Below are 25,878 nucleotides of genomic sequence, written 5' to 3' on the forward strand. Positions count from 1 at the left end.
CAATCATGTCGTGCTTATCAGTTTGGCTGACACTTGGAAGGCTGAGCTCCAGTGTCCCCCGTGGAATTGACAGTCATACGTGTTAAATTGCCATACCCATGTCACCAACGCAGGTACATAAACGTATGAATAAAAAAAACCAATAAATATTGGTGTTTTGCATATTTTTAGTGAATGGGCCTTTGGTTGGTGCTCCCGTTTCCAGGCCAAATTTAAAGGATCTTCTCTGAGTTTGTATTGACGAGAAAAAAATAGGAAGCAAATATCGTAAATATATTTTTTTATTCAATGATAAATATACTATGTATTAATATATTTACAGATTTACATCCAATATAGACATGATCCAATAAAAAAAAAAAACCCTATAGATTGCACTTTTTTCTTTGACCCTCTGTTCCAGTGGTGTGAATCACAGTTCATTGCATTGTCCTCAGTAGAAATGTGGGTTGTTGGGCACCCGATAAAGGGGTTGGTGGGGACGCATCTGCCGCGGGACGAAGGGCGCGTAGGCCGGGGTGACGGCGGGGTAGAGGAGCTGTCCGTGGTGCTGAACCGGGGGAAACTGCTGGAACATCACCGCGGACAAGCTGGGCGCCAGGTACTCAACGCGCATGTTCTGCACGTCGCGCTTCAGCTTCATCCGCCTGTTCTGAAACCAAGTTCTCACCTGGAAAACAAGGCAGAGAAACGTCACCATTTGATCGGGTGGCCGGCAACAGAAAATATACCGTTGCTACTGTGTACCAGCAAAAAAACAAAAAAAATAATAATAAAACAACCTCCCCACAGATTTTACGCCACCGTACCTGAGTTTCGGAGAGGTTTAATTTCTGAGCCGCCTTCCCTCTCTGTCCGGCATCCAGGTATTTGTGCTTGCGGAAAATCTTCTCCAGCTTGTTGATCTGCTCGGGGGTGAATTTGGTGCGCACGCGGCGTTGGGGCCCGTCCCCGTCGGCCTCGCTGCCCTCGTCCGGAGACGGGCATTCCGAGGAGGCCGCTTCGCTCTCGTACCCAGAAGAGTACTCGCTGATTTCTGAAACTGAGAGGGAAGGCGCTTGTGAGACTCCTGGGGCGGTGAGGTCGGGCCTTGCTTCGGGCCCCCGTGACGAGCAGCGGTAGGTTGTACTTACTCGGAGACGCACAGGTGGCCGGGCGCAGGGGCGAGCAGGAGCCGGGTTCCCCGTGGATGTGGCGTTCCGCAGATTTCGCGCGTTCCGTGCGCGTCGGCGTCTTGGCTTTCGGCTGCAGGTAATCCTTGTCGTAGGACGTCGGTTGGCGCGGCTGCACCATGCAGGGAACATGGGGTCGGGGGGTCGCGCTGTGGTGGCTCTGCGCCAGCCAGTCGACGGAGAAGTGTTTCACCATGTTTGCGATCGAAGTGTCCCTCCGCGTCCGAGCTGCGTGTTGTGACAGTCCGCCCCGCGGGGCCGCTCTTATATGGGCCCGGCCCTCTTGCCGAAATTTGCATTTGTAAACGCCTATTAACGCCCGATCGATTCCACCGATTGGGCCTTTTAATGGCTCGTTATTGAAGTCTTTACGCATCCTGTGGATGTGTGAAGACCTGGCGCCACGATGTCTGTGGGAACCTCCTTTGGAGCTCAGCAGAAACTGTGGCCCAAAACAGGACTGCCAAGCCGAGGTGGAGATCCAATCTGTGTCAGTTTAATGCTGGCGGAATACAATGCCCCCTCAGGGAAAGGTGTAAAAAAATAACTCCCACCAAATTCACGAAGACCTCTGAGGTTTGGAGGGAACCTCTTGCTGGTGGAGTTTTCACCCAAATAGAAAAATATACATCAGGGGCTTGTTCGTTTTTTCTCTGTGTGTGAAAGCTTGGTGGGAGAGTGGTAAACATGTGCGTTTTTATGTGGATTAGCAATTTTATTTAGGGTTAAAGTTCAATAATTAAGGTGTGCATTTAAAGTTGAGAAAACCCCCAAAACAGAAATGTTTAACAAACAAGCATTTCTTTTTAAGTTGATCAATGTTTTAGATTTGCAGATTGTGATGCCCTTAATCAATGGATGTGAATCACGTGACGGGAGACAGTCGAACCGTTCTGCAGCTTGTGCGTCGCTCCAAAACGAGTTTTGGTTGAAAATGGCAAATAATACATGTTAAGTGATAAATCACTTTTGAGGCCAACAATGATTTTTAATCAATTAAATATGCGTATTACATCGCGTAACATGGGTGAATGGATTAACAAAGTGCACACATCTTGTACGTATCAATGGGCATTGAGCATTAATAGCAACGTGTATAGTAATTCATATAGGCCTCGTAAATGTTAGATCGGGTTCGGGTTTGTTGGCACACACAGATTCCCCAGACTTCCTCGCAGCTTGTTTTGTTGTGTTTGCATTTGAACCGGGCGACAATCAGCCTTAATTGCGTTGCTACTGTAATCCCTCTGATCTGAGGCCGGTGCCAAACGCTGGTGGTGGATCACTGGCGCCAGGGCTCCACGGGGCGTCCGAGACGCGTTAACACCAAACCACTGGAACCGCATTGTCTTGCTTTTGTTTTCTAACCAGTTGATTGCTCAACAGTTAGAAGAGGAGATTGAAGAAAGGACAGTGACATGATCACATTCAGAGCATAGTCTGTCAGATACGATTAAGTAACGTTTGGTCGGTTTTACAACACCCCTGCATAGGATCATGTGTTGACTGGCAAAAAAAAAATATATATATATATTAGTATTTTCGTATGTTATAGGTGTATTTCAAAATTCGTAGTGATCGGCTGTTACGTCACATTAATTCCACTAAAATTAGATGAAATGCCACAGAGCGCGCAGACGGGAGCGTCGCAAACCTCAAGGGTTTGGGAACCTCTGCAGCAGGTAAACACAAAGCCTCCAAATTGATCGTTTAGTTCTATCCATACAGATAAGGCCCCTTATCGACGATCTGTCGCTGTGGAGGCAGGAGTCCCTCCACCCTTTGTGCTCCAAATCATGGGCTCTTTGAAGATGTCCCCACCCCGTCCCGTTAGAAAACAGTAGAAGCATCTGATCCTCCTGGGGGGTCCCCGGACAGTCGCCTTCACACAGCGCCACCCCCGCCCGCCCGCCCGCCCCCCATATAACATTATTCATAAGTATTCAGCCAATCACTAGTTTTAAATTAGTGATTGGCTGAATATAGACACACACACACACACACACACACACACACACACACACACACACACACACACACACACACACACACACACACACACACACACACACACACACACACACACACACACACACATATATGTGTCAGTTGTACCTTTTTTGAAATACACCCAGAAACTGTTACATTTATCATATATTCTTATAAACAGGGAGGATTTTTTTGGAAATATTTGTGTCGTTTTATCATTGGTAAAATTCAATTTTGCTGTATTTTGGATGTTTAACTTGGGTGTAACTCAGGTAAAGTGAATCTAATTTATTTAATTAATGTAATACTGCTTATACCACAAAACGTTTTTTTAACATAAATGTAATATATATATATATACAAATATCAAATAAAATAAATGACTTAATACAATTTTACCCTCGATATTACTGCTTTTATACTGAGCACTGTATGTAGAATATGTTGAACAAAAGCGTTATAAAACATGAACATCTGTGAAAAGATCTTTCTGTAATAGTGTACCCAGGAGCCATTCAGTTTGTGTATCGTATTGGTTCTGCTCCAAAAAAAATGGTATAGAGAAAAAGACCACCACCACATTCACTATCACACATGCAATGTAGCATAACCCACAAAACAACAGCATAGACGTGAATTGTTTTGGCTCAATTTGGACAAAGCAAAATATTATGTTTGCAACTGTGAGTTTGAGAAAACTCCTTTTATTCAGGCTACTGCATGTCACATTTTACCAATGTGTTCCAGGAAGAAAAATAGAAACAAAAATAGACATTCCCAATTTCCCTCAGCCATATTTTTAAAATAGCACGTCACTGCCATTCCTCATGTTAAATCACCTCTCAAAATATAGGGTAATCTGAACTGATAGAGTAACTAGCTTCTGCATCTCCTGACATGTGATTCACAATGAATGCAATTATAACATGCCTTATATAAAAAAAATAACCCTCATAAATTCGCTTGATGGCCGATTTATTCATCACATTGCAGTTGCTAAACACCATCGGTGTTGTAGAATTAGTTTAGGCAAAAAAAAGTCCTGTATTCAAATATCTGTATTCTATCTTCTGACAAGTCTGGCATGTATTTCAGAGTGCTCTCATCTTTACCGCTAGTATGATTATATATTGAACTGTATCGGCTCAAGATGGAGAAATCAGCTGGTCACCTGGTCCTGCTTAAAGTGATAAAAAATGATCGGAAAAAGGTCGGGTTGTAGAGGAGTAACTAAGATCTGCAACCAAACCAAGAGCTAAGAGCCGCTGGCTCCTTGATGTGGGATTAGGGGATCGCTGCGTGTCAGCTGTAAGTGACCACTGCGGGGGAATGTGGAGCCCAACATCACAGGGTAACGTCAGGGAAGAACTTGAGCACTTTGACCAAACAACGCCGCCCGGCCTTCCTCATCATAAGGAGTTCAAAGACTTGACCAAAAGGGAACGTTGCTCGGAGAAGGCTCGGTGCCGAAGCTCATGTCCTGTGTAGTTTTTACCCCAATTAGAATATAATCACCGACACAGCGTGCATCAGGCAGTGTAACAGTGGGGTGGGGGAGAGGGATCCGGCGTCCAGGGTGGAACTCCCCTCGCTCACTGGAAGGTGGCCTTGACCCTTTGCAGCGTGTCCTGGATCCTGCGGCCGTGTCGCGCGGTGGACGGCTGGAAGTTGGCGTCGCTGTCCGCAGCCACGAGGTGGATGTCGCAGGCGGCGAGGTGGTCGACACGGTGCCGGAGGTAGGCCTGCAGTTCCCGGTCCGGGCCATAGGGGTACGGCGCCTCCTGGAAGGCGTGAACCTGGCTCACCACCTTGGCTATTCTCCTTCGGACCCACGACAAACAGGGGCACGTGAGGGAGAGGAGGGAGTGTGTGTGTGTGTGTGTGTGTAGATAAAGTGGAGCGATCAGAGGGAATTTGAAGACGATAGAGGGAACACAGACGGACAGCATGGAGGAGGCAGAAGAGGAAGAAACCATTTAAATAAGGAAAGACCGCAAAGGGGAGCAATTCCGAAGCAGACTTACTCTCTTCTCCAGCGTCCTTCCCTCCTCTTATGCCTTTCTCATCCCTCTACTCACGTAATGGCCTCATAAGCTTCGCGTGCGACCTAATTTGGAGAGTGGCTGCGGTAAACCCCGGGTCTACAGTAACCAGCTGTGTCGCTACCTCAGCCTGCTCTTCCCCCGACCCCGGCATCTGGCGACAAGCGCGTGCCTCTCAGCATCTGGCCGGGAGATCTCTTTTCAGTCAAACCCCGATCCCACGCCATCTGGTGCCATGCTCGGCGCCGGCGCGCCAGGCCAAACTCAACAGCTGTGTCATTACCATCCAACTGCCACTTGTCTTGACCCCAGCAGCTGGTCAACCGTATTGGAGCAGAAAGAGAAGGACGCCGGGAAAAGTGTCCTCGTCCCAACTTGGACGACTTTGTTGCACAGTAAGGGAATCGATGGGGAAGGTAATTTGCGGCAGCTTGGTGGAGCCAGAACAAGGATTTCAATTTAAGGCTGAATTGTGTGAACTTCTACCTCTGTAGCGAATTATTGGGGAAGTTGTCTATTATGTTGAAAATAAAGGAAACAGCTGCTGAGACTTTTAGTTTGAGATTAGTTTTCATGTTCGCTCACCTGAGCTTGGTCCACCTGTAGGCTCCGGTGGTGAGGGTGAAGCCTCCGACCTCCAGCTGCTGCACGTGCATGGCCAGTATGTGCACACAGGGCAGCGTGGGCCTCCTCCTCACCTGCTCCCCGCCCATCAAGCACAGGTCGTCACTCTTCAGGAACACCTGAGAGAGAGAGAGAGAGAGAGAGAGAGAGAGAGAATAATCTTCAAGCAGTGAGGGAAAGGGAAGGGACGGACATGATGATCGACCCAGTGGAATCATTTTCACAATCAACTCCATTTTGGGTTATCAAACGCGTCACAATTTCCGTGAGGTATTGTGGCAGTTTCAGGGCCCTCCGGCATAGAGACACAGACGATGGGGTTGAGAAAACACAGTTTCTTGTAGAGAGTTGGCTAGGTGGAATTAGCCCAGGAGCAGATAGACATGTGTCATGACAAGGGCTCCTCTCTCCTGAGCGTGTGTGGGGATGGGGGTTTTACCTGTTGCTTGGTAGACCAACTCACAAACAACAGGTAGTCAGCCACTCTGATCCTGGGCCCCCAAATACCTAGACACCCAGGACAGGTGCGGCTGCTCCAACCACACCATCCCCACAACACAGGTATTTTTAAGAATTCGGGCTCCTCCACAGAGATAGCGATGGCGTCTTTTGCTCCTTGAAGGTGAGTTCCCAGCGCCGCAGACAGGTGGGAGTGTGTGGAAACACCGTGAGCTGATAACATTTGGATGGCGATTGGCCCGCAGTCACAAACACATCACATACGTGTGCACGCACGCACGCACACACACACACACACACACACACACACACACACACACACACACACACACACACACTCACACACACACACACACACACACACACACACATGCTCACAAAAACAACACTAGCAGGTGCACAAACTGCATACGTCAGTGCATCTACGCACGGACCTGCACAGCTCGCAGCTCCTCCAGGTTCTCACACACCTTGGAAGACAGATGTTTCCAAGCCTGTTAGCAAGAGGAAAGTAAGGAAGTTTAATTTAGTAGCTGCAAAATGAAGACTAATTATACCCCAGCTTTGACACTGCCGGCAAGTCAATGAACGTAACCTGCCTTCAGATGAAAATATGGAAATGTCTCCTTATTGACTTAACACTCACGACTTTTAATTGCAGTATTTTTTATTTTTTTTTACTCTACTTCACAGGACAGATTCCTCCTTCTGGTGCTCTCTGCTTTTCCTATGACTAATTGGAATACATTAACGTTAATGTGCCTCTCATTTCTGAAAGTAATTAAATACCGCGCAAGTCCCTTCTCAGGCGAAGATAACATTGAGCTTGAGGGCCAACAGGCTTATTACTTATTTCAGACGCTCCAAATTTGTGTGAAAAGTCATTTATTAGATGCGGGCTTACCGGTAATTGCCTGACAATCACGTTCTCCAGGCCTCTGAGGACCTGCATAGCGGTGCCAAAGTTCCGTGACTCGTAGCAGTATTTTCCAATCTGCAGGAACTTGGTCAGCAGGGCCGCCTGCGCCTGCTCCGTCAGGATCAAACATTTGACAAGGGAAAGGTAGAGGTAGAGGAAGAAATTTAAAAAAAAGTAGGTAGGGAGTCAATGTGCTGCGAAAAGCTGCTTTTGACTCACCACCAAAGGAGAGGATAATTATGAAAATGGGGACACCGACAATAATGAAGCTCTCTTTCTGAGTTCCAACCATTCTGAATCTTAAAGTCATATCCTAAAATAAGATGATACAAGATACCACTTAATCAATACGATAATGAATTAATTCAGGTAAAAATAAGCAGTAGGTTCATAAATGCTTTCTATGCGTCTACGTTCTACATATCTTCACATGTTTAATATATTATAATATACGTATATAACATTTTTAGCCCTGCTTTATCAGCTATAAATTCAAAGCAGAGAAAAATCTATTTTCTTCATCATTTTAAAATAAAATCTTTTGTATTTCAAAGAGTTTGTTCCCTGATTTAATTTCAGTTTAGGCTTTTTCTTGAGGTTCTTGAGTGTTCAGGAGTGTATAAAAAAAAACAACAAAAAAAAAAAACCGCTTTGACGGAGTTGCTCTCTGCCTCAGTTGACCTTTTAGTCCCATAAAACCCACAGCTGTAAACTCTGTCAACTGTGAGACACTCAACCTGCAAATGCAGATATAATTTAAAAACATATGTATTTTTCATGGACCACAGAATCGACGGCACCAGGAACCCGTGCAGTGCCGCATCAAAGGGGCTTGTGTGGCAGCGCCCTCGCAGCGCTTCGTGCGGCGGCGTCGCTTTGATCCGTACCACCTCGCCTCACCTTGACAGAGGCGCACGTGACTATTTCGGCAGCGATCCAGTTGCTGACGTTGTCAGCGTGCGCGAGCAGCTTCTGGAGGGAGCCGCCGTCCTCCGCCGGCGCTACTTGCTGAGAGACGTTCCTAAGCGTTTGAGAAAACACAACTTCAGTAGACGTTCGTAAATGTTTTCTACATAGCCGTGATACACTTGACTCTGTACGAAACTGGAAGAAAGAACATTTCTGGTATTCTTATGTATATTGTGTACTTATATGACACTTCTAGGAGGCTGGATTGCACATACTGTATATATTCTCTATTTACACATCAGTGGCTGTTTATCCATGTATATCCTGTGCGGTCGGTATTTATCGCTCATTTCAGTGTATTTTGGAGTTTGTAGCCCTTTTCCAACTCATTGCTATTGTGTTGGTTTTCTAAATCCATAACTTTCCACCTTTCTGACAATACTACACACATATTGTACACTTGGCACACAATTGTATTGTAGTCTTATTTCAGAACGAATCTGCATTACTCGCTTTATCTGACCACTGCATTAGTGATGCATATTACACACATCATACATTATATACATTATTAATATCTATATTAATTCTATTAACACAGCTGAACATTATAAATTGTATATTGAATCGTGAAAAAAGGTCTTTGCACACCTATGTAGAGGGACACGTACATAGAAGAAGAACTGGAAGACAGCAAAATAATCTAACCAAGAAGAGACTCCCGCACCCTTTTTTATTATATTTTATATATCTTTATCCGTCAAATGACCTTAGTCAGGCAATATGGTAGGTCTTTTGACAAAAACGTTGCTTTATCCTATACATGCATTTGAATTCCAAGTTCATACAGTGTGCAGGAGTCTCTTCTTTGTTAGAGTAAGTTAAATCAAGATTTTGAAGAAACTAATGCCCATCAGGTTAATGAAATACTCACATGTTGGGGCTCCAAAGCGTGTCCCTGACCCCTTGGGTCCTGGAGTTGAGGAAGTGAACTGGGTGGCAGCCTTGAAATATTTCCTGCATTTTAAATGACAAAATGACAAAGAATTTGAAATGACAAATAAAACTTCTTCAATCTATGCAATTTACATTGTACCAATCAGTGCATTGATAGATGCTTGTCTCCCCCTGGTGGCCAAAAGGAATAAGTACAACAACAAAAACTAACGTTGGTGGGGGGATTTATTACCTGGGTGGGTGCTAAGGTGTGTGTATGCTTGCTGTGTATTTGGGCGTAAGCGTGCATGTACATGCAGTCATGCACAGACCTGCTGCAGCAGGGTGAGCTGCTGGGCGGCGTGCTGGGCACTGTAGTCGCTCTGGCTGAAGGGGGGACTCTCCTCGCCGCGCAGGGAGACGCTGGAGAGGTTGCCCACCAGCGAGCTGTAGCAGGGCATGGGCAGCATGGCAGCGATGCAGAAGGCCTCCTCTTTAGGACTGAACGCCGATGGCTCCACCACCCTGGAGATCCTCCACTGGAAGGTCTACTCAATCAGAAGTGACGGACAAAGTCACATACAAAGAGCCTGGGCGTCTGCAAGGATTACACCCAATTCTTTATCAATATCTCTCTTCTGGAATCATAAATGTATCCGATTGTGTTTTCATTTGAAGTAAAGGCTTGAGGAATCCTTAAAAATCTTGGTGCAAAAAAGAAATTGAATTCATTCAAGGCATTCATTTTGCTGACTTGATTTAATCTATTTAAAACTGAAATTGAATTGATTAAATACAATTGAATCAACAACAGATACCCTGTTGGTTCATTGAATAGCTGTATAATAGTATATACATACATATATATTTATAAAAAATAATAGTATATATAGTATAATAGTATTCCAGAAGATATTCAATCAAAATAAATAATTTACCGAAATGTTTTTAAACCTTTAAGCCTGGTTTTATTTATTTGATTTTATTAATTTTTTTGATTCATTGATTTGACATTAACAAATCTGCCATAGAACCATAAATTGTACAAATATGAGGAGCAGTTGCTGAACTGTTGGAATCTTGACCAGTGTTCCTCCACATCTTTCCTGCCATTGCATACTTTTCACAGTGCGATATTCCCATGGCACACCGCTATCCAGTTTAAACACTACAAACATCACAAACACACAGAACTGTATTCATAGCAAACAAATCTTTTAAATGACCCGAGAGTCACTTCCCACAAAAGAGTGGGCGAGCGAGTGAACCCTCGACTCACGAACTAAAAATAATTACTGAGGACTAAATTAAGGACAAAGGCAAAAATAATAACTCAGCGTAACCCGAGTGGGGTCAAAGATTCTACCCCTGGCAAAATAAGGATAATAAGAAAATCGATGGGAAATAAAGCCTGAGGACCTTTCTCCCATGATCCCCAGTTGGTGAGTGCACGGACAGAGAGTCGTCTTGCTCCACGCCGCCCGGGCCGCCGCCTCCTCGGCTCCAACTCTTCGCCGGGGAGCGATGGAGGACAGACAGCAGCGTCTCCCCTCGGCTGTCCACTGGAATGACCTGCAGTAGTAACAAGCAGGAAGGAAACAACGTCATTTGGGGGGATTACTGACACGCTGTCATGGACAATCCCTCCCGTCCCTTACACTACACTGTGACAAAGCAGAGGAGCTCCCTCAGCAACAGATTATTACAACTACGTTGCACTAAGGAGCCCTATCGGACATCTTTTCTGCCTGCCGCAATGACACCGTACAACTCCTCCTCCGGCGGGCTCCATCGGAGTGATCAGTCAGGCCGGGGGATGTTTAACCAGGCTGGACTGTTCTTCTTACTGCAAATAATGTTTCAGATGTATTTTTTTCAAGTTCTGAATAAAATAGAAATAAAAAATTCACTCTTATTTTGTTGTTGTTTTTGTTGTGTGTGATGTGAGCTCTCAATAAAGTACCCATCTATCTATCTATCTATCTATCTATCTATCTATCTATCTATCTATCTATCTATCTATCTATCTATCTATCTATCTATCTATCTATCTGTCTGTCTGTCTGTCTGTCTGTCTGTCTGTCTATCTATCTATCTATCTATCTATCTATCTATCTATCTATCTATCTATCTATCTATCTATCTATCTATCTATCTATCTATCTATCTATCTATCTATCTATCTATCTATCTATCTATCTATCTATCTATCTGTCTGTCTGTCTGTCTGTCTGTCTGTCTGTCTATCTATCTATCTATCTATCTATCTATCTATCTATCTATCTATCTATCTATCTATCTATCTATCTATCTATCTATCTATCTATCTATCTATCTATCTGTCTGTCTGTCTGTCTGTCTGTCTGTCTGTCTGTCTGTCTGTCTGTCTGTCTATCAATCTATCTATCTGTCTATCTGTCTGTCTATCTACCTAGACGAGAGCACGGGTACAGGTAGATGCCCAGTGGGGTCAAACAAAAATTGGGCCATTGTCTGGTTTACCTCAGTGACAAGGAAGTTCTCCAGTGTTGCCAGAAGAATGCATTTGGGCGTGGAGGCCACCAGTTTGTAATCCGTGAGCCAAGCCTGGAGCAGGTCCAGAGTGCGGAAGAGGATCTTTACGCTGTTTCCTGATATGTCTGGACTTCTTCAGGAACGCAGAAGAAAAAAGGGGATTGGCTCTCAAGGGAACCGGAACAGACTATGCAGCTGCCTAACCATGATGCACTGCGTACCTGGCGGCACTGGTGAATGTGTCCATTAGGAACTGAAGGAACTCCTCATTAGTGCAGAAGTAGCGATAGGTGTAGAGGAACTGCTGGATGTATCCCTCCAGGGCGGCATTCCTACAGTCAGAGAGGACAAAACCTATATTGCTGCCCAGAAAACTCTGGGACGACCTTGTGGATTATAAAAATGAAAAAATGCATGAAAAAATGCAGTGCACGCACTAAATTTTGCATGGATACACACATTTTCCAACAGACAGGATCATTAAGCATCTCATCTATTCTTCAGTTTGCCTACAAACCTTTCTGGCCTGATTCCCTGAAACACATTCGTTCGGAGAGTGGTCAGAAACATTGTGGAAGGATTCATAAAATGAACCGGGATCAATAGGGGTTAGAACCGGGCGATATATCAATATGATATCGATATCACGATATGAGATTAAATATCAGTTGGGATTTGGGGATTTTTAATATGGTGATGAAGTTAAATGTCTTTATGGCTGCATTACAGTAAATATCTTATCAAAACACCAATAGTTGCAATAGTACCGAAATATTGATATATTTGATTTTCTCAATATCGATATGAAAAGGAGTGATGCTAATAATGGTATAACATGGTTGCCCTGTGGTGACCCTTACTGGGCATAGAGGTAAGCCATGAGGCCCAGGGGCGAGCCGGCCTGCAGAGCGCTTTTCCCTCTGCTCGTCCCGAAGCTCAGAACGGCCGAGGGGTCGGGGTGGTGGCGCAGGGCCAAGGATTCCAGACCGCAGGCAGCCAGGGAGGGCAGCAGGGAAACCTCCAGGCCCCACTGGTCTACGCTCAGGACCTGCACAAAAAAACCCGAAAACAAACACAAAACAGAAACAGTCGCATCCACGTAGAGAGGGAAGTGTCTGAGGTGGAGAAACAGGAAGCGTTGGAGGCAGATCGGTAAAAGGAAGTGAAATAGCGGCCGTCGGTACCTCCAGATATTTCTTCACGGAGTCCAGGAACTCCACCTTGGATATCACTTCTTCAAGCTGCGTCTTGAGTTTGGACAGCATCGGCTTGGTGTCGGAACCTGCGGGATATACAGGAATTATCTCCGTCCGTCATTTTTAGATCTCAAAATCCACCTCGGCCGTAGCTGCCTTGTAGAAAATGACCAAACCTTTGCTTTTCTGCTCCTGATGCAGCAGCTTCTGGTAGAACTTTCTGGTTTTCTTTAGATTCCTCTTTTCAATGATCAGCTGCTGTTGCAGCTCCTGTGTCAATAAGAAGAAAAACAGAAGATCACGTGACACACGCCCCAAACAATGGCCCTCCACCCCCCCAAAAGAAGCCTGTGGGTGGCTTCTGATGTATATGGTTGCATTCTTTGCTTCGCTATGACAACAGAAATGGAAGTGCTGGATATGGACGACGGGCGCTGAAGGTGTGCGCCTGGCCACTGGAGAAGGACTCTGAAGAGTCTCATCAAAGCCGATAGTCCCACGCATCAAAGCGCACGGCGCGAGGAACTCATTATTATTCTTTTGCAAATGGTAAACACCTCTCCTGCCGAGGGCTAAGTTCAACATATTAATATTCAAATCCAGTTTGAAGAAAATAATGCAGCAATTACCTCCACACCCCCCTCCCCCACCACACACACACACACACACACACACACACACACACACACACACACACACACACACACACACACACACACACAAACACATACACGTGTTTCCTACCTATTCACCCATTCAGTTTCAAGTGTGACACTGTTCTACTTTTTAATGGCTGTGATAAACCCCACTACCTAGATGGGTAGAGCAAAAGAAAGACGAGGAGGGGATTTGTATGGAATGACAATTTCCCCCTATGCAAATCAACAACAAAACATGTGCTGGAAGTGCTGACTAAAAACAAGCTGCTTGGCTCCATATCTTCATAAATAAATGATTTAAATAAACATGTATAGCAATATTTATATGGAATATCAACAGTCATTGGAATATCAACGTTTGAATACATAATACATTGCTACAATAGGGCATGTGATAATGTTTCTGATTTAAGTGGCTGTCAGTCAAACAGTATTGACCAAATATCAAAATATTGGATAATAATTCTGTTTTTATTTTTTTACTGTCTATTGTAATATAAACTTAAATAAATTTACTGATCCATATATAACGAAAATACTACATATTGTTGTTCTGCTGAATTAAATTTCTAACTATGTGTTGCCAGGTCCAACAGCAGCTGTTCTCGAACACAGAGCCAGAGAGAGGCAGCGCTGTGTTTAGCTTTGCCCAGGTTTAAGATTACCCACCTGGGTTTTCGCATCCAGACGCGGCGACATCATGTGCTGACCCAGAGTGAGGGCGTAGCTGACCACCTCCGTGCTGAAACGCTCTTCCCCGTAGAAAGCCATGGCCCAGGCGGGGCTGCCGCCGGATCCGAGGTCGGGCTCCTCCGCTTTGGAGCCGGGGGAGAGGCGGCGCCCAGAGTCCACGGATTCGCTGTCGTCCATGTCCTCTGAGCAGCCGGGGCTCATCTGCTCATGGCGGCGGCTCCCCGCCGCCCCTCTCCCCCACGGAGAATCGACATCAGAGGGGCTTTCATCGCTGCCCCCCATGGAATGGTCTGCCCCCTCTGTCACTCCTGTTGCCATAACTTCACCAGCAGAGTCCGCGTCTGGATCAGGAAAACAGAGAGAAGGGAGAGGGGTCAAATCTGACATGCATCTAACATGTTCCCGAGAGAGATGAGGAGTGAGGGAGGTTACGGTAGAAAGAGAAGGGTTGCACTTCCCCAAAGCTGAGCAATTTAATTAGATGAAAGTTTTTTTGTTTAACTTATCAGAAAAAAAACATCAGCAAGTTAAAAATTAATGCCAGGGCATCATTTCTCATTAAGAGTCTGTGTCCATATGAAAGTTTGTGTTTGTGTGTGTGTTTGTGTGTGTGTGTGTGTGTGTGTGTGTGTGTATGTCCTTTTGTGTCAGTGTATCATTGACCACAAAGTCTATTGCAGTTGCCACGAAAACCCTGCAGAAATGAGGGGGGATCTTTGCAGGCTCACAGCGTGCCTTGGACTTTGCTGAATGTGCTGCAATCTTAACAACTGCATCCAACAGCCGGGTCTGGTCTAAACAACCCAAATCCAGTGGCAAACAAGTAGCTAAGTGTCATAACATCATCACTACATATCTCTATAACCCACATTTTCAAGTTATCCGCGCTGTACAACTCTGATCAATACGTTTAATCCGAGTTGATCTCTTACCTCGACATATAAGATTAAGATTGTCCTCTGATCCTCCTTCCAAATTCCTGTTTGAAGCTGGGGTTTCTTCAAGGCTGGGCTGGGCGCCGCTTCTTTCCGGTGTGTCTCTTGAAACCGGATTGGCGATGTGAATGTTTCCATTCAGGTCCAGACAGCCGCGCAGGTGCCGCCGGCTCCCCTCGCTCCTCACCCTCCAGACGGCCACTCTCACGGGTGAGATGCCGGGTGCCCCTTTCAGAGCCGTCAAAGGTGGCTGCTCATTAGAGCCCCTGCATGGGGCACGCACACACACACTCATATAGACACAGCATAGACTCCTCATGAGAAATGATGCCCTGGCATACATTTTTAACTTGCTGTTGTTTTATAGACACATATGTCTCATATAGACACAGCATAGACTCCTCATGAGAAATGATGCCCTGGCATACATTTTTAACTTGCTGTTGTTTTTTACATAAACATGCAATAAAATAACAGTGAAAACACATAAAACACACTGGCAAAACAAAACACTTGTTGTTAATTGTTCAATGTGTGTAATATTATTATTATTATTATTATTATTATTATTATTATTATTATTATTATTATTATTATTATTATTATTATTATTATTATTATTGTTGTTGTTATTAATTATTATTATTATTATTATTATTATTATTATTATTATTATTATTATTATTATTATTATTATTATTATTATACCTATCAAGCACAGCAAGAAAGCCAAGGCTTCAAAACATCTCCCAAACCAACGAGTCCAGCCACAACTCCTTTTTCTTTGAGGTAGATCTCAGCGTTGTGGGACAGCAGAGCAGGTATGAACTGAGCAAAACATCCTCACATCCTTCAGCGCCGGGCTCCAAGCAGCTGCACGAGGGACGATTTTCTTGTGTCCGTATCAGAGTTGCATTCGAGGCTCTCCCCATAAAAAGACGCCCGACCTCCTTTTTTTTTTTTTTTTTAAACCACTGACCTCCTTATGTTCTGTAGTGCGACTGAAGTAGGGGGCGGAAAAAAAACCAACTCCTCCAGAAAGGGGTTTGGCACGGAGCCCCGGTCTGTCAGCGGAATAAGGCGGCTGCCCCTCTCTCCCACACCGTGATGCCGATGAATGTGTCCCTCCACACACTGTCGACGCCCCGGTACACAAATACGCCCCTAAGTGCTCTCCCTCCCCGCTCGCTTCCTGGGTTACTTCCATATCAGCAACAAGCAATGTGTCTCTGGCACTGTCAACCAATTCCCTCAGCCACAAATGTCACAAAAGACATCTTGCGGGCTGTCACCACAGGACCGGTCTTACTTAAGATGGAATGAGATATCTTGTCCATGAATGCCGGTTTATAATGGTGCGCATATTCATATGCGAGCATGGGTGTAAGTGAGAGGATGAGGCCCGACGTGAAGGGCACACACGAGACTAAATGCGGTTTCTAAACAGAAGCATTGGTAAATGGGGACATGTGACTATTCAAAACAGGCGGCGCATGGCGTCGCGGCTTGATTTGCAGATAGAAACTCGGAGTTGAAATGAATTCTACTGGCATAACAAACACACTTTCAACCAGAACACAAACATTCTTTCCATGTTCATAGGTTAAGATACTTTCACAATAATGAATTCAGTGGAAAAAAAATTATTTGGTGCTGAGGGTTGTGAAACGGGTGTGGGATCTTTAAAAATCTTAGTTTATTTCAACAACTTTGCAGACATTTGTTAAATTTCCTCTCTCCTTTTGTTAAAGTTCGTACAGTATCGCCCTCTATTTCAGTGATTCTCAACTTTTTTCACATAAAGGACCCTCAATATGACCCTCTGCGACCTCAATCTGGGAATATTTTTATTGTTGGGTATTATTTCACATGTAAACTACAGTTAGAAAGATGAAACTAGGATCAAAACAGTCATTATTGTCCGTTCTCTAACAGTACTAACGTCTTATAGAGAATGGTGAAGTTGAACTATTAATCATTTTTCTGGGGGACCGCCTGGAACGTCTTTAATGACCCCTGGGCGGAACCCGGGCCGGCAAGACAAAGCGACTCGCTAAGCATAACTCGATAACCACAATTTCGCGAAATGGAAAGTAGATGAATCTTTACCGAGGCAGAATTGTAAAAATTGATTTCGCCATCCGATCGTATCGATTGCTCTTAAGTCGATGAAAAACAGAAGAGGCAGAACCTGGGGTGGTGCACTCATGAAAATGCAAATGAAGGTAATTATTATGATTATTACTCACAGTGGGAATGGGCTGTAGTTGACCAGGCCGTGCAGCGCAGCCACCAAGTCTTCTTCCCAGTAGAGATCCCCAAACTTCTTCTTGACAAGACTAGAGAAGGGCTGGTACTGAAGGTCCTTCAGCGAGAAGATGTACTCCCCTCCAAACAAGGAAACAAAGAATGGATCTTTATCTCTTGATTTAAGAGAGTGTGCCCCTGGTTTGTGTTTGCGTTTATAACAAGCAACTATGTTTATATGCCAATAAATGTCAATATGTAAAGCATAATTATAAGGTCAGTGGGCCAGGGCAGTGTTATTGAAATAACAGTTATATTAAGTCTTTTCTCATCTGATCTTATCCATTCTTATCTTATGTTACAATATAATGGCAGCAAAAACTAAGGGATGCTGGAGTATTATTGTTGATGACAGCAGAGAAAGATCAGAATCAGAATCATCTTTATTGCCAAATAACTTGACACGTACAAGGAGTTCAAGGCTTGAAAGTCTTTACTGATATTTCACAAGATAATATGAGATGAGATGAGATGAGATGAGATGAGATGAGATAAGATAGTGACACTTTAAATTCAGGGATTTCACTTACAGGACAATCGATGTTTTTACGCACAAATAATAAAAAAAGTTCACTGTGGTGTACCTGGACATTGTCTGTGTTTGACAGAGCTGCAGAAAACATTCCAATGAAACAAAGAAACAAAGTCAAAACAAAAGTGACCAGTTCTCCAAAAGGTACATACCCATGGCCGGGTCCTCCTGGCCGCTCTTCAAGCTGCAACCGTCGTCAAACTCTCCTTTGAGCAGGTCGATCACCTCCTGCAGCGCAGGGTGGATGGCGGGAGACAGGTCAGGTGACATCTGGGGCAGGGGTGCCGATTTGACGTGCGGGGGTCCGAGCGCAGCGGACTCTGAGCGTGTGTTGTGAGTGAGGGGGCGTCCTCTGGGACCCGCTGGAGACGGGCCACTTTCCTGACGTTCCAGATTCGAAAACACGGCCGTGAACTTGATTGGGAGATCCTCGTTGGCGTCCGGGTGTACGTCTTGTTCCTGGATACGGTTTGGGTTCGGGGGAAGATCCAGCCGCCATCCAGCGACAGATTCTGGAGCCGTGACGCGGACAGGCACGAGGGTCAGGTGCCCCGCCACGGGGTCCCGACACAGGAGGTACTTATCGAAAACAGTGTAATCACTGAGATGAGCGGATGAAGTCCGAGGGGGCGAGACGGTCGGTCCGTGCCGGGACACGTTAGGGCGAGAGGGGAGCGGGTCCAACGGGGTGCCTTCGCTGGAATCTGCACCTGCGCTAAAGATCGCAGCCCTTTGTGTCACAGTGCGTCTAAGCGATGGATCGTCACAGTATGAATTGCAATCGAGGTCTTTTTCCTGAGTGCGCTGGCTGCCGTTGCTTCTTGTAAACTCATGCACAGTCCTGGTGCAACAGACATATCACACCGTGATGCCAACCACATAAGCACATCATTGTATACATTATATGCATTTTTCACAATTTTTTGTTTTTCATGCTGGGACAGACAGATAGACAGACAGACAGACATAGATAGATAGATAGATAGATAGATAGATAGATAGATAGATAGATAGATAGATAGATAGATAGATAGATAGATGGATAGACAGAAAATGGGCAATATACAATAAACCTAAAAATGAACAATGAACCATAAAATAAGCCTAAAAATAAACAATATACAATAAACCTTAGAAACATCAAAAAAATACATTCAATACAATGACCAATTCACAGTCAACCTAAACAATTACAATAAACAATAATATATGGCTCAAAATAAACAAGAAAGAAGAAATATTTGGCAGTACGCAATAAACCTAAACATTAACAATAATTAATAAAAAATTTTTTAAAGAAAAATAATCCTCATGTAACAATAAATAGACAGCCCAACCTGTCGATGGTGGCACCAGGCTTTGGGGTCTCCTCCTGGGTCAGGATGATGGGGGTGAAGTGTGTGGCTCTGGAGGTGAAGGCCTCTGGGAGTCCGTGTTCTTCCCAGGTTGGATAGCTGTGGGGGACAGGGCCATGCACAGGAGCCAGTCGGCTCTCAGAGGCCATGGGCACAAAGCCTACGACGCATAGTTACAACATAGCGAGTTACAATATCCATGATATTGTCTCATGCAACACACACCGGTTTACAGTTGAAACCAGTGTTAAATAATAGTGGGGCCCCACTGCGGTTCCTTATTGTTTCTAGTATTTCTGAGTGTTGCATGAGGGTCCTCAATGGTAAAGGTTCTTGATCGTACCACTGTTGCTGTGAGTTGAGTCCTCAGCGGGTGTTGGATAAGTTGGATCAACAGCCGGTGCACTGTAGATCTCCCTGTCTGCTGAATCAGAGAGCGTCTGCCAAGGAAAGCACTGTCCGTCATTCATCAGTTCGATAGATAGAGGTCGCTGTTTTAAACCAAAAAGGACTGGACAATATCAGTGCAGCGAGAGAAAATGTTGTACTTTTCTGGAAAACATAAGAAGTGTATTTATTCAAGGAAAGCAGCTTCTTAAAAAGTGGAAAAGAATGTATGACTCAAAGTATAGGAAAAGGGATATAATAATAATAACAATAATAATAATAATAATAATAATAATAATAATAATAATATTTAACTTAAAGTGTGCTTATCTAAAAAAAAAATGCAGCGGTTTACCTGGTGAACTCTGTCGATGAGCTTGGTCCAAGCAGTTTCAGCGTCCGTCCCTTGACGTGATAAAAAGTCACGACAGCACTAGAAAGGTTACACGTAAAAGGATCAAAAATACTACAAACATCAGTCCTCCATTTTGAAATTGAATCAGACTAATCCACATCCCCCTGGAATATATATTAATGTTTAAAAGCTGCACCTCTCTGTAATAACATGACAACGGCACAAAAACTAGAGGTGTGATATCTTAGTATCTTTATTAAAGTCTTTATTAAGTCTGAGGATATTTATTGAACTATATACGTATTATATCATATTGTAACGAGGGAACCAAGGTTAAGCCAACCCTTTGATTGATTGAAATACAAACAAAGACACAAAATATATATATTGAAACATGTTGGACTTACTTTTTTAGCCATGACAATGGAGGGCCTCTCGATCGGCGTCCTCTTGGCCATCTCCAGCAGCAGCCTCTTCAGCTTGCGAGGCATCGCCAGCTTCTGATCGGCCGACAGGCTGAACTTGGCCGCCGCCCAGAGAATAGCAGCCACGCTGTACACACAGGCCTGACAACGCACGGTCGACGTCACTCCATTATTTGGGACTTTCACTTTAAAGAAAATGCCAAAATGACATTCGGCTGAAACAGACAAACCTTCTCGGTCACGATTCCGTGCTCTTGATATTCGGGGGCGAGGTAAAACGCATCACAGGAGCCTACAAATAACAATTTAGGTAAATTATTGATGTCTACAATGCCTCTCAGCCACACTGCTGCCTCGAAGCTTTTTGAGCTTATATGGCAACCATAGAGATAAAGGAGAAGGAATATTGTGTCTCATTCAAAAAACAATTATGAATCATCTTATAATAACATTATATTATAGTCACTCATGCCTTAGTGTATATTGAATGACAGTAATATCACATTTGATTTAAAAGCGTCAATAAAACCCTAAAAAATGGCGGGAACCAATATTTTAACAAGGTCCGGGTCGAATGACAATGCAAAAAGCAAGAGTATATCTTACCTATGTTTTTGGGCTTTAAGAAAAGCACTTCTCCTTCGCAACCCACATACACCGTGTCCAGGCATAAATATGCTGAATTAAAAGAGAAGAAGATCAATTAAGTCCACTCACTAGCCGTGCAGCCACAGCGTAGCGTGACTATTTTGTTTTGAAATTGATTTCCCAACTCTTCTTCCCAAAAACAACACAATTTATCTAGCTATCCTCTTTGAAAAGAAGTGTCTTTTAAATGACCAGTCTGGTTAAATAAAGGCAAACAAGTAACTTAATGTAACTTAATAAAACTAAACACAATTAAAATAAAACATAAAAAGGTGAAAACGATACGATACTTTTTTTTTTTTTTTGTTGCATGGAATATGCATGCGTGGGGTGGGAGATATAGCAAAGCACAGAGTGGATTCACCTGGGAAGTCTATGTAGGTCTGGAGTGTGGAGAGGCAGGTGTGGCACAAAGCCCACAGCTCATTAACCGCCAGCCTCCGTCCACACCGAGTCAGTAACTCTCTCAGAGAGATCCACTGGATGAAAAAAACAACAACAAACAAACAAACGAAAAAGAAACCCCAAAAAAATGAACAAACAAAAATAAATCAAATTCATTAAAATAAGGAATGCGCACCACATTCCTTATTTGTATCAAAACCTACAGTATATGCTGCCTTATTACATAGTCCAGTGTCAAGTTCTTCTTTGGAAGGAGTTATTAGTCTATCAATCTATTGAACAAATGATGCAGAACATGTACTCTATCGCTCTATGTCTATTTATCTGACTCGGAACACGCCCGAACACCGTCAAAGAAGAGCTCAGAGCAATGTGTCTGGAACACGTGCGGCGACAGATGATGCAGCTCAGCATCATGGAAGCATGGCTCAGCATCATCGGCTGACTGCTGGCAGCGACCGCGTGAAGGCGCTGGCGCTCCTACGAACCTCGTCCTGAGTCTCCTCGTTCAGGCACAGCATGCTCTTGGTCATGTGGTTGTTGAGACTGCAGAGGCTGTGGTTCAACGAGCCCCGGTCGCCGTCGGAGGTCAGTTCGGGGTCGTCGCAGGAGGGCGGGGAGTCTCGGGTGCCGTCGGGGTCTTCACCTTCGCTCCCGCCCGCTTGGGTCCTTGTCAAACCGCACGGAGTCTCGGCCCCGCCCTCATTCGCCGGCGACGCCCGTCCGCTCGCCATCGAGTTCAGGCGTCGGTCAGCGATCGGACAGGACTCGCAGGACAGACCCCGCTCGAGCCTCCTCAGCCTGCGGGTCCACGGGGACCCGCTGCCCAGGTGTTGCTCCTCCGCCCCGATCTCCGAGAGGTCGGACACGGGCACGCTGATGTCCCCGTGCGGCGTCGGGGAAACGGAAGGAGGGTTGTTGGAGTCCGGGACGGAGCAGGAGCGGTTCAGGACCCCCCTCACCCTGCCCGACCTCTGCTGCTGGGCCCGCCTGCGCACGGGGGAGCTGTTCTGGGACCAGCTGTCAAACCCCTCCATCAGAACCTCCACGGCGTCCCCATCGTTTCCATCCATGCACTCTGCCAACAGGACGGAGGGGTCCCAGGCGCCACAGCCCTGCCACCTGGAGAGGCCGTTGGCAGCGGCGGCGACGGTGTCCGTTGCGCCCGGATCGTGGCTGCTGTCCACCGAGCCGGGTCGGCTGAACGGACACCTGGTCTTGGGATGCTGCCACCTCGCCTCCCAGGAGTCGCCCGGTCCATCTGGGAAGGCGCACGCGGAGAACATTCAGAACCACGGGAGATCAGCGCCCAACGGTGACATGCGTTAAAACAAATTACAAGACACCGACCTTGAAAGGTTGACACGGACTCTATGGATAGCACCCGCCGGCCAATGGAGGAGAGTTTACGGCACACAGCAGCGGAGGAAGTGTGGGAAAGTTTTGCCTCCACTAGAGCGAGGATGTCCTGTGAAAATATTAAAATAATAGGGCCAAAATAATAACGATAATGATTATTTGAAAAAAATATTTTTTTTTCTTGATGGATGATGCAGTATGAATTACATATTACACATGTGGACAGATCTTCCTCTACTTAATTTCCACTATAAGATAACAAGTCACCACAAAAGAATATAAATATTTGGGAGAGTAAAATAGAATGCTAATAAGTGAAACTTTGATGAAGGAAATTCTCTGATGTTCAGCATAATTAGAAAAAAAAAAAAAAAAAAAGCAGATCATGCACAATTAGAGAACCTGCTAACTACAACGAGAAAAAAAAAATCAGTTCATTGCAGGTTAGAAATTGCGACTATGTCTGCTTGTATATAATTGTGCTGTTAAGAACTGAATTGATAAATAATTACCATAGGTGGTAGGTCCAAACTACTGCATGGTTTAATGAAGGTTTCTCTTTCATTTGATCATTGCTGTCATTACCTTCTGAAAATAATAAGCTCACACAATCAATACAATATGACGTGTTTTCCTTCTCAAGTACCCATCATTTTGTAAACGCCACCAATACAACGCAGACAGTGGATATGCATGGAAAAACATTGCAACACGATGTCAGCGATCTTGATGTGATTACTTTATGTCACATGTGTGGTCCAAGGCACACCAACACTACAGTGTCTCTTGTGTGTTTGGGTGGGGCACTAACAGGACTTTTCCACTAGGTGTCACTAAACAGTAACAACTGGGAACATCCACCCATCCATCCATCCATCCATCCATCCATCCATCCATCCATTTTCTGAGATGGCTTCTGGTCAGGGTGCAGGGGAACATTGTGGGTCGCACACGCCCACACAATTCACACCTAACGAGGGGTAATCAAGCATCTCCAATTAGCCTGTTTTGCTCCTCTTCGGAAGAGGGTAAGTGGACGTCGGCCCCATTTGGAGGTTGGTGCCCGGGGAGAACATGCAAATCCCAAACAGCTCTGGGGCTGCGAGGAAAACTGCCCTACTCACTGGGCAACTAGGCAGTGTCACAATTTTTTGTTGGCTCAATTTAGGAAAGCAACAAATTATTTTAATATTCTGAGGTAACAACACTGCTTCTCCAAACTGAATTAAATGGACAAGTGAGTAAGTTCATTAAACACAGATTAACTATTGAATTAATTCAAATGAAACTCATTACATTAATTCCTGTATGACGCTCTATACTCTGCCCCCACTGATTGTGTTGGATGTCATTGTTGTCACAACTCGCAATTAAACCGTTTTGAGTACCTTTTCCATGATGATGATGATGATGATGATGGGATGAATGATGCTGTCTAGCAGTGATTCCCAAGCTGGGGTGCTAGACCCCCGCAAGGGATCACTAGAAATAGGTGGGAGGTTACGAGGGGCGATGTTTCCTGATAGTCAAATAATGGCTCAAAAAGCCACACGAATGTTGGTTCAAATATTCATGACTGTATGTTATGATGTATTGCATGCCCTAAAAACCCTTCTCCTTCTTCCACAGAAATAGAACCAATTGAGACAGAAATAAATGAATTTATTTCCTATTCTTTTAAATAAGGGGGGCTCATATTGAAACACTTTTGATTTGATGAGGAAAGATCAATTGGGGACCCCTGCTGTATAGTACCTGTAGGAGGGGTCTGTCCCCGGGATTCTCCTCCTGCATCTGGTCCAGCAGCCGGCGAGCTTCCTCCCCCAGCTCAGCCTGCAGCTCCGGCTCGATGACAAAGTCCAGAGCAGCGGAGAGTGTGGAGCCCAGCGAGTACACGTGTCCCTGGAGAAGGAGAAAGAAGGAAAAAAAGCATACAGACAGACAGACAGACAGACAGACAGACAGATAGATAGATAGATAGATAGATAGATAGATAGATAGATAGATAGATAGATAGATAGAAAATGCAATGCATCAGCCATGCGTGGAAAAATTACACCAACCCAAAAATATGAAATCGTTTGGATACAAATGGGAAATCCTTACATCGCAAACCTGCATCTACCTTCCCTGATGAAAAATACAAAATCAACAGATAATCAATACGTCTGATCTGCAACGAGCGGCCTTGGTCACGAACGGCTGAAGCGGCGAAACGAACGCCTTTTCTTGTTTTGCACAGCATGGTATTTACGGCGGCAGTAAGAGCTCAATGACCAGTGCAACAGATGCTTTTTTTAAACCCACATCGCCATTTTATTATTGTTTCCTTTCTTAATATATTTATTTGAATTTGCTTTTGGCCGTTAGAATTGATTGCCCTGGGTTTATTATCAATGCCACTATTATTTCTTGAACATAAAAAACCCCATTAGGCTTCATACTTCTATTGTATGATCGTCTCATTTATTTTTACCTGCGCTAAAAGTACCTGGCTGTTGGCTGAGTTTAGAGGATAATTCATGGTATCATTGAAGCTTCATCTGACCAGGCCTTGGCTGAGCCCTCCTGATACCACCCCGGCCCGCCGACCCCCTCCACCCAACATCCATCAAGACTTAAAGTGCTCCCTTCCCACAGGCTCGTCCAACAAATTACCAACTATCCTTCAGCCTCAACTCCTTATCTAATCCACTGGCTAATCTCGGTACCGAAATCTGCCGCCCCATTGGGACAAGCCTTAGGCACAGCAACTCTCAAATTGGTTCTTTATCATTCTCTGAGCACGGACGCGAAGGAAAGAGGGAAAGAAGCCGGCTACGCCGATGGCAGTGCAGGGACACCACTTTGGGCTATAACATCTGGGCACAGTCATGACGGGGCTTTTGTTTTGCTTTGCGTACGTCGACCAGACATTATGGCTGGCCTTTCGGCCATGGGAGGATTTGCCCCAGGTGCCTTTGAGTCCACCTCGGGACTCCGCACAATTGAAGTGGGACGAGGGCCGTACTTATGCGGCGAGCACATGCGCGAGGCGGGGCCCGGTGTGGGAAACCAA

The 25,878-nt window shown here is 44.9% G+C and overlaps 2 protein-coding genes across 2 annotated transcripts in view; both read right to left on the bottom strand.

The window, feature by feature from the left end:
- Positions 1 to 433: 433 nt before the first annotated feature.
- vox (ventral homeobox) lies at positions 434 to 1,368 on the bottom strand (the record flags this gene model as incomplete). The annotated part of the gene is made up of 3 exons (XM_080017037.1): positions 434 to 670; positions 810 to 1,042; positions 1,134 to 1,368. The coding sequence occupies 3 exons, from the start codon at positions 1,366 to 1,368 to the stop codon at positions 434 to 436; spliced, it is 705 nt and encodes a 234-aa protein (XP_079873163.1).
- A 2,252-nt stretch (positions 1,369 to 3,620) lies between these two features.
- Positions 3,621 to 25,878, bottom strand: part of kndc1 (kinase non-catalytic C-lobe domain containing 1) — a gene marked incomplete at its 5' end in the record, with an annotated part of 31,556 nt that continues 9,298 nt past the window's right edge. The window contains 27 exons of the mRNA XM_080017038.1: positions 3,621 to 4,982; positions 5,789 to 5,946; positions 6,721 to 6,780; positions 7,191 to 7,313; positions 8,106 to 8,226; positions 9,049 to 9,131; positions 9,383 to 9,598; positions 10,470 to 10,622; positions 11,553 to 11,697; positions 11,786 to 11,896; positions 12,425 to 12,612; positions 12,749 to 12,846; positions 12,937 to 13,030; positions 14,089 to 14,313; positions 15,160 to 15,313; positions 17,297 to 17,435; positions 18,039 to 18,727; positions 19,224 to 19,401; positions 19,585 to 19,681; positions 19,984 to 20,061; positions 20,391 to 20,549; positions 20,639 to 20,700; positions 21,015 to 21,086; positions 21,421 to 21,535; positions 21,950 to 22,722; positions 22,812 to 22,929; positions 24,576 to 24,722. Of these exons, the coding sequence (XP_079873164.1) occupies positions 4,754 to 4,982; positions 5,789 to 5,946; positions 6,721 to 6,780; positions 7,191 to 7,313; positions 8,106 to 8,226; positions 9,049 to 9,131; positions 9,383 to 9,598; positions 10,470 to 10,622; positions 11,553 to 11,697; positions 11,786 to 11,896; positions 12,425 to 12,612; positions 12,749 to 12,846; positions 12,937 to 13,030; positions 14,089 to 14,313; positions 15,160 to 15,313; positions 17,297 to 17,435; positions 18,039 to 18,727; positions 19,224 to 19,401; positions 19,585 to 19,681; positions 19,984 to 20,061; positions 20,391 to 20,549; positions 20,639 to 20,700; positions 21,015 to 21,086; positions 21,421 to 21,535; positions 21,950 to 22,722; positions 22,812 to 22,929; positions 24,576 to 24,722 (4,785 nt within the window). The 3' untranslated portion in view covers positions 3,621 to 4,753. The remainder of the gene's footprint in view (positions 4,983 to 5,788; positions 5,947 to 6,720; positions 6,781 to 7,190; positions 7,314 to 8,105; positions 8,227 to 9,048; positions 9,132 to 9,382; positions 9,599 to 10,469; positions 10,623 to 11,552; positions 11,698 to 11,785; positions 11,897 to 12,424; positions 12,613 to 12,748; positions 12,847 to 12,936; positions 13,031 to 14,088; positions 14,314 to 15,159; positions 15,314 to 17,296; positions 17,436 to 18,038; positions 18,728 to 19,223; positions 19,402 to 19,584; positions 19,682 to 19,983; positions 20,062 to 20,390; positions 20,550 to 20,638; positions 20,701 to 21,014; positions 21,087 to 21,420; positions 21,536 to 21,949; positions 22,723 to 22,811; positions 22,930 to 24,575; positions 24,723 to 25,878) is intronic.

This window comes from Zeus faber (assembly GCF_960531495.2).
Source record: "Zeus faber genome assembly, chromosome: 16".
NCBI classification, from domain to species: Eukaryota; Metazoa; Chordata; class Actinopteri; order Zeiformes; family Zeidae; genus Zeus; species Zeus faber.